This window comes from Silene latifolia, chromosome X, assembly GCF_048544455.1.
Source record: "Silene latifolia isolate original U9 population chromosome X, ASM4854445v1, whole genome shotgun sequence".
NCBI lineage: Eukaryota > Viridiplantae > Streptophyta > Magnoliopsida > Caryophyllales > Caryophyllaceae > Silene > Silene latifolia.
In genome coordinates, this window is record NC_133537.1 from 25,758,738 (window position 1) to 25,767,351 (window position 8,614).

Consider the following 8,614-nt stretch of genomic DNA (forward strand, 5'->3'; position numbering starts at 1 on the left):
TGAATCGCAAGAACAAGATTGACTATAACTCATATTTGAAAGATGATGGTGGTGTCGATAAAATTGAAATATAGTATGAGATTTTAATAAATAAATATGGATTATTAGATTTGGAAAAAAAATACTCATTTTTTTAAGTTAGAGAAAGGAAATAATAGATGGATAAAATAAATAAGAACCAAAAATAAATATAAGAGAGAAAAAATAATTAGTATAGAGATTATAGTATAAAAAAAATAGATTAATATTGCTAATAACCTTTGAAAAGTGGAGCAATTAAGAAATTGTCTCATTTTGAAATTGAAATTCAAAATTTTCAAATTTAACCCTCTAAAAACTGATTTGAAAAAGATTACATATGGTCCCTACAAAACTCTACGTGGCGCGCGTTCATTGGCCTGTGTACCAAGGGCCTTGTACACCCAATGTACATGTAGCCTTTTCGTGTACCCCTCTTATTACTTTTTGTACCATTTTCCCATCAGCTTATAATCGGTCTCTCAATAAGTCTCTCACTAAGTTTATTGAGAGGCCGTCTCTCAGGAGAAGTACTGATTAATTTATTAATTAATATGTATCCTTAGGACACATGTTAGAAACTGAATAAAAAATTACATGAACAAATGAATGAAATAGAGAAAGCATAGTACTTTTTAATATTTTGAAAAATTAATTGCCAAATATATAATCCGTAGGTTGCAGTTAGAGGTGACCATTTAGGCGGTCTACCCCGTCTGACACATGGACCGTCTTTTCCACACCTCGTTAACCGCCCCCACACCGGGACGGCCATAGGCCCCACTTTCTAATAAGGTTTGCCCTTGCTAATTGAAAAACTTATTCCGGCTTAGTGTCATAGCATGACAAATTTGACCCTGAACCGGTATGTGACTTGTTATAGTCGACCTTAGCTAGCCCGACCGACCCGCTTTGTCCCACGATTCCACAAGCTGATCCAAGGTCAAACAGACTAGGTCCGATCCTAGTCCGAAACCTGCATGTAACCACCTCTAGTTGCAGTAGCAACCTCCGCTCTCCATTTTTAATATACGACGGTTTGTTTGTTTTTTTTTTTATTATGTGAGCCTGACTTTTAGAAAAACATAGGCCCTGTTTGGCAATCAGCAGATTGATATTAGCAGAAGCAGGTTGGTCAAGCAGATTATAAATGACAGGTTGGATTAACAGGTTTGACTAGTATATTTCAATTAGCAGATTTAGTAGAAGTGTTTGGTAATTAGCAGATTTTGGTTAATAGATTGTTGTATTTATGTGTAAATTGTTGACGGATTCATATTTCACAATCTACTAATGTGAATATGCTAGATAGAGCTATTTACCAAATACTCAAAATAGTAGATTGATAAGTCAAACATGCTAAAAGCCTTGAATATGCTGAAAATTTTCCAATCCACCATTTACCAAACACCCTCTAATATGTCTAAAATTAGGGCGTTCCTAAGAAAATATATTCATAATATTTATTCATGTATTTCGAGAATCAAAAAGAAAATATAGTGTCTCGAAATTTGAAAAATTACTTATTGGAAATATAAAATAAAATTAATTGTTTAGGGTAATGTGGGAAATAAAAGGTCTATGTATTTAATGTTCCTATAAATAAACGCTCTACGAACCAATATCTCATTTTCAAAAGAGTACAGAAGAAGATATATAGCGAGAGAGAAGAGAGAGAGTAAATAATGTCAGGAGGAATTGCTCGCGGCCGTCTTACCGAAGAAAGGAAACAATGGCGCAAGAATCATCCTCATGTTCCTTCCTCACTCCTACCTCTTTAATTTCCTTCATAGATTCGTATTTTTTCTTTAATTTTATGATTATTTGTGTTTTTTTTCACAGATGTAATTATTGTTATAATTTCGTATACCAAGTTCTAATTTTTAGGGTTTTTGGTGATGAAATTAGGGTTTTGTGGCGAAGCCGGAAACGACGCAAGATGGTTCAGTTAATTTACTCTTGTGGCATTGCATTATTCCTGGCAAAACTGGTGTATGTATATCTACTTTGATTTTCATTTCTTTCCATCAATTTTAATTTTCACTTGTTCCGCAGTTTAGAAATTGTTTTGTATGATCGCCTTACACGAGAATTTGGATTTAAATTACTGTTTTTTTTTGCACAATTTAAGGGTGAAACAGCCTTCTGAGAGGTTAATTGTTGTAAGCTACTGCTGCAGTTTGTTGTGTAGTTGAAGGGTCTTTGGATATTGTTCTGTGATTTGATGTAAGCTGATTGTGTATACTATGATTTTAGTGTCGGAACCAGGTTTTTTTTAGATAGGGGGCGGAAATTTCCAGAGGGAACTAGTAATGGAATAAGGTGACCTATTGGAAAAATTGAATTTTTCATTGTCCAGCAAGGGGCTAGCCTCCCCCTGGTTCCGCCACTGCATGAATTTGATGTTTATGTTTTTCATTTTTATTAAAGGTAGAGTCTTGATTGATGATGGTTTGGTTGTAATGAGTTATCCACAGTTGACTCTCGTCCTCCCGATAGTTCGCAACTAGTGTAGGTTTTGGGGTGACGATGGTGTGGAATTGATAAAGTTGTCTGGTTTTAATGTCAGCATTGGTGTAAAATTGAGTTCAAGACCTTGTGAGTTATGATTCATGTGTGTATCAAAATTTCAAAATTTAGCTTTCATTTCCGTGCGTTAAGCAGGCTGCTACAGTACTATTGAGAGGCATTGATCATGTGTTTCTTGAGTGCATTTGGATTTTGGATTTGTTATTTGAATAACCGCAAAGAACATGAATGTATGTCGAGAAGCTACCAGTTCCTTCTGCATTTGGAGATTTAGGTTAGCTTGTGTTGAAAGTGAGTTACTTTTGAAGGAGTTGTATAGAAGTGTGTTTCGCAGGTCAACTTGTGCTGGAAAAACAAATGGCTGTTGGTAGCACATCTGTATGAAGTTTGTCTATGTGTCAATGGTCATCACATACCTATATCTTTTTTTTTATGAATTATTTCATCGTCTTCCATTCTAGTTTATACTAGCCGCTTGTACTTCTGTGTTGATTACCCTATTTTGTTGTCTGGGAAAGTGGGAATTAGTTTCTAGTAGTTAAATTAATTAATATGAACTATTGTTTAACGCTTTTGTTGTTGGTAATGAATTACTTTTAATAAATTCCATTGTTGCAGACTGATTGGGAGGGTGGCTTCTATCCATTGACAATGCATTTCAGTGAAGAGTACCCCAGCAAACCGCCCAAGTGCAAGTTTCATCCAAATTTCTTTCACCCGAATGTGTATCCATCTGGGACGGTTTGCCTGTCCATTCTGAATGAAGATTCTGTGAGTTTTTTTGTATCTCGTTTGCTGATAAAAGATCTTGGCTTAAGGGGTGTGTAATAATTCTGACTTGCACATTAAACTTTTAATTTAGGATTGGAGACCTGCAATTACTGTGAAGCAAATTCTGGTTGGTATTCAAGACTTACTGGACCAGCCTAATGAGAAGGATCCTGCACAAACAGAAGGATATCATTTGTTTATTCAGGTACTTATCAATTCTAATCCAAGTAACCTGCGATAATGAGTAATGACGCCCTCACTAGTATGAAGAGTTTAAAAAGATTGTACTCATATAAGAGTAAGTTGTTATGTATGTTGGTTTCAACTTGAGTCGCATTGCTCATCTCTCCTTTTATGGACATGTAATCATATGCTTTATGGACTACGAAGTAAAACAGTGGCCGAACCGGCCTTTCAATAAATTTTGTAGAAATTAAACTAGGTAAATAGGTTCGGTTTATTGCTTTTGAAATTGAACTAGTATTGCACGGGTTAGTTTAATAATCAATGTCTATTATGTTGATCGAATACGGAGCACTTATTAATAACTTTAGATAACTAAACTCCAATTTTTAGTCTAAAATTAAGTCTCATCCACAATTTCCCGTGCACGGGACTTCTCTAACTCTTCATAAACTTTTTCATTAATTTTTTGTTAAGAATGTGCTAGAATTTTTATCAATTTATTTTCTTTTATAGGTGATTTTTTCATAACGCTAGAATATAAAAAGTTTAACACTAAATTATGATTATTAAGTGGAATAATGCTTGGTAATTGAAAGTTTAAATAAGATGAGTAATTTGTCTATTAATTACAAGTTTGCCTTTTTATTTTCTATTTTTACTTCTTTTTTTAGTAAAAAAATAAAAAATTGATCATTTTTGCTCAATGTCAAAATGTTATATTTGTTAGTCTAACTTTATTAAAATGATGATACTTCGTATTAATTATAAAAATAATAAGAAGTAGTATTAACGATAGTTTATGTTCTTCTATTTTTTTAGTTTGGAAATAATGATGATATTTAAGACTTAAAATATTATTCACTCAATTTTCTCTTAACTGTTGTAACGTTTAATCAAATAAAAACAATTTAAATGAGGCGGGTAAATAGATAAAACAATATACATTCTCACATTGGAAATTCAAAGTAAAAAAAATTATGCTACTCGTTGGTATTATGTCTTTTTGGGATAAAATGTAAGTAATTATATTAAGAGAATTAATATAAACAAATTATCGAAAATCGATGGGTATATACAATGCAGTTTTGCCATCTTGTCATCAAAGCAATAATAAGACAATAAAATCAAATGCATCCTATCATTAGTATTCAAAGCATTCAAATCACAAAGAAAATTTAGATTTACACTTTTAATCAACTTAATTAAATATATAGAGAATAATATATTTACACTAAACTTGCTTTAATCATATTTGTAATTTATTGTTAATATAAATTTTAATAAATTCACTACACATTAACAATGATGAATATATATATTAAAAACATCCGCAAAAAAATCTATCACTATTAAAAATGTGAGAGTAAAAAACTAAAGTTACAGTTTAGTCAAGCTAGAATTTCCTTCACCAAAGTTTGACCACCATTCGCCGGTGATTATATTCAATCATCGACGATCTCTAGTGTCTTCATAAACATTCGAGAATGCCTAAAACGGACTATATAATAAAAATACTTGTCGAATTCTCAACTTTTCTTATACTTCTCTGTTATCTCTTTATTTCTTTTCCATTTGATACCTACCCACCACAAAATAAAGATATGACAAGTGTTGATAAATAAATCAAATTAAATAATTAGGTGAAAATAAAAAAAAAATTCATTAATTTGTTTTTGCTAGGAATGTGCTACAATTTTTATCAATTTATTTTCTTTTATAGGTGAAATTTTTCATAACGGTAGAATATAGAAAGTTTAACACTAAATTATGATTATTAAGTGGAATAATTCTTGGTAAATGAAAGTTTAAATAAGATAAGTAATTAGTCTATTGATTACTACTTTGCCTTTGCCTTTTTATTTTCTATTTTTACTTTTTTTTTTTTTATAAAAAGACAAAAAAATTGATCTAACATGTAAATGTAGTGCGCCACGTATCATTCTAGTAACTACTCAATCTAGGCTTTTTATATTGTATAGATGTTATAGCTATAATGGGAGTTCAAGAGACCATCATTGACGATGGTTGTTATAGCTATAATGTTATAGCTATAATGGGAGTTCAAGAGACATCATTGATGATGTCGGTTCAATTTCTTATTTCTTATGTCATTTAACTGGAGCTTTAAGTAATCAATCATTCATGACATTTATTCATGATTTTAGGTAGATTGACTATTTGTGAACAACTATTTTGACCTGGCATTTCCCATTTCCATGTGGCATTTCCACGTGGCATTTTTTGTCTTGCCTTTTAATAAGATTTATAAATTTCTTTCATACTGTGCTAAAAGCATGTGATCATGCTTTATGCAACAATGATAAAAAAATTCATGACATTTATTCATGATTTTAGGTAGATTGACTATTTGTGAACAACTATTTTGACCTGGCATTTCCCATTTCCATGTGGCATTTCCACGTGGCATTTTTTGTCTTGCCTTTTAATAAGATTTATAAATTTGTTTCATACTCTGCTAAAAGCATGTGATCATGCTTTATGCAACAATGATAAAAAAATTCGGATTAAGACTTGCGTCTTGATCTAATTGGTTGTGCCACCATGTTTGCGGCCATTTTCCCGCCAGATTATTACATGCTTGATTGCTTGCATCTTTTAAATATTGCTGGAGGGGTACAACCCACAAGGTGGAGTAACTAGTTAGTTTTTGTAAATTTCTTATATTAAATAGAGCTAGTTAGTTTTAGTATTTTGTTATATTAAATAGAATGCTTTATCTTCAACAGGATAAAGCAGAGTACAAGAGAAGAGTTCGCCAACAAGCTAAACTGTACCCAGCTGCAGTTTAATGGTGAACCTGATGTTGCTGTTGCTTTGGAGGTTGCAGTTATGGTTTTTATGTATAAATTCTAAACTTTTGTTAATATTTAGCGACTTTGGTAGTCCTGATTTGTTTGGGAAACTTAATTTCCTGCAATTCAACTGCTAAAATATTAAGTTAAGTTGGTGGCTCAATGCATTTAAGACAATTCATGTTAGCTTACTCCTATCATTTTGATGAGGCTGTGGTTGTTTGCTGAACCGGAGACTATTTTGTTTGGCTACAATATATTCCCCCTTTCTTTCTCGGTATCTATTACTATTCATAGAGTACCTTCTATTTCATTTGATTCTATGTGAAAGCTTTGTGGTCAGTGTGTTAAGCTGTTAGGCCCATGAAGACTGGGGTGGAGTTAATGTTCAGTTGCTTATGTGCAAGTAGATTTGCATTGTCTGCTTTTGTTTCTTCACTGATACTTCCATCATGGAGATGTGTTTCAGTGTTTTTGTTATACTCCGTAATAATTTGTTGTATCATTCGATATAACTCCACTACTACGGAGTATTGAGTAATAACACTTGGATATGAGTGCTGTAATTGAGATTTTTCGGAAGGTTATTTTTAGGCCGAGACTGGCTTTACAAGCCTTTGGTTCTAAACTCTTCTATCCAACCAGACAACCATTGATGAGTTTAGTTGGACGTACTTTATTTCTTCTTATTATAGTATGTCCTTTTCTCTTCTTTTGATCTTTGTTCTTGAAAATAAATACTTCCTAGTAGAAATCCACTGTGGGAATAATTAGTCTCACTATAAACGGATATATCCGTCTAAAGTGAAAGAGACGGGTCAGATGTGCTTAAAGTGGTGACATTTTTGGGTCTCACCATGCAACTTGTTGCTTGTCTTATGCTTAAAGTGGGTGGATATTTGACATGTTTATAACTATAGACGAATATCTCCCATTTATAATGAGAATTTGTGCCGTGAGAATTGGTCATTAGTTGGAGTCTTGGACGAGATATTCTGTTCAAGTTGCCATGTCAGGGAAAAGAAAAGTGATTCGAAACTTCGAACTCGAACTTGTCCTTCGTACAAGGAACTTACATTTTATTGTCCCTTCTGTATTTTGGGAAGGAAAAGCGTAGATTTATGATACTAGATTTTGTGTCCGTGCGTTGCACGGGTTACTTAATTGTCTTTTTCTTTAAAGTGAACTTAATTGTCGGAGTCATACCCACAAGGAAGAGAGAAAGCCGCTTCTGAAGCAACAAAAAAAAAACGGATAATTCACGCGGTACCCCTGAAGTTGGTCATTTTGCACAAAATACCCAAATTTTTGATCCGGAAAACTTAAAGAGGACATAACTCGTGTTTACGAACTCATAAAGTGAAGATTATTTTTTCAAATCGATTATCTTTCCGAGTACTACGATTTGAAAAAAAAGTTTGACGAGTTTGGAACTCGTGACCAGGAGATATGCTCACTCGAAGTTTGTTCGGTCGAAAAAACTTTGACACACAATAACTCCTAGTAGCGGAATCCAAATGCGATAATTTTTTTTCCAAATTGTAGTTCTCGGAAAGATGAGCGATTTGGAAAAAAAATTCGTCACTTTTGGAACTCGTAAAGATTTACGGATCAAAAATTTGGGTATTTCGTGCAAAGTGGCAAACTTTAAGGGTACCGCGTGAATTATCCGAAAAAAAAAAAAAAAAAAATCCCAAAACCAATTTACAGTAGAGGTAGACTGGTAGAGTAACTCATTGATTTATTTTGGAGACTTTTTCGAGTGAACTTAATTTTAAAACATATATGGAGTAATAGATAAAAATTAATGAGAATAAAATATCAAGACCGGTAAAAGAGATTAAGACTCAAATTCTATAAAATATAGTAGAACTTAATCTAAAGAGTCCTATTACCGTTAGATATTATGGTCATTATGCATTATCATAAAAAATATGTACAACACAAATGATATATGCATATACGGAGTACTATAGAGTTAACCCAAAGACAAGGACCCGAACTATCGAATTTTTTTTCCGTTAAGGACCTAAACGAGTAAACTATAAAGAAAGAACCTAAAGTATCCCAAAATGTTGTGATAAGGACCTAAAGTATCAAACACTAGCATTAAGGACCTGAGATGGATCTCCGTCAACTAAGCCGTTATATGACACAACAATTACAACACATTCTATCAAAAATATAAATTAAGCTAGAAAGATACTATAAATTATACACTATGGCACAATAATTACTCTGCCGCTGTATGTCATAACTAGACTTGTTAAAATCCGACTCAACTCCTAAACACAACT

General features: G+C 32.7%; 1 protein-coding gene across 1 annotated transcript; it reads left to right on the forward strand.

Annotated features, from left to right (window-relative positions):
• The first annotated feature begins 1,634 nt into the window (after positions 1-1,634).
• On the forward strand, positions 1,635-6,597 carry LOC141623160 (SUMO-conjugating enzyme SCE1-like). The gene is made up of 5 exons (XM_074439231.1): positions 1,635-1,772; positions 1,927-2,010; positions 3,166-3,318; positions 3,410-3,523; positions 6,252-6,597. The coding sequence occupies exons 1-5, from the start codon at positions 1,704-1,706 to the stop codon at positions 6,312-6,314; spliced, it is 483 nt and encodes a 160-aa protein (XP_074295332.1). The 5' UTR covers positions 1,635-1,703; the 3' UTR covers positions 6,315-6,597.
• Positions 6,598-8,614: the final 2,017 nt, after the last annotated feature.

Bases quoted from the DNA above. Each gene is read 5' to 3' on its own strand.
- LOC141623160 (XM_074439231.1), top strand. From the start codon at position 1,704: ATGTCAGGAGGAATTGCTCGCGGCCGTCTTACCGAAGAAAGGAAACAA. The intron at 1,773-1,926 runs GTTCCTTCCTCA...TGATGAAATTAG, and splicing joins GGCGCAAGAATCATCCTCAT to GGTTTTGTGGCGAAGCCGGA. The intron at 3,524-6,251 runs GTACTTATCAAT...TATCTTCAACAG, and splicing joins GATATCATTTGTTTATTCAG to GATAAAGCAGAGTACAAGAG.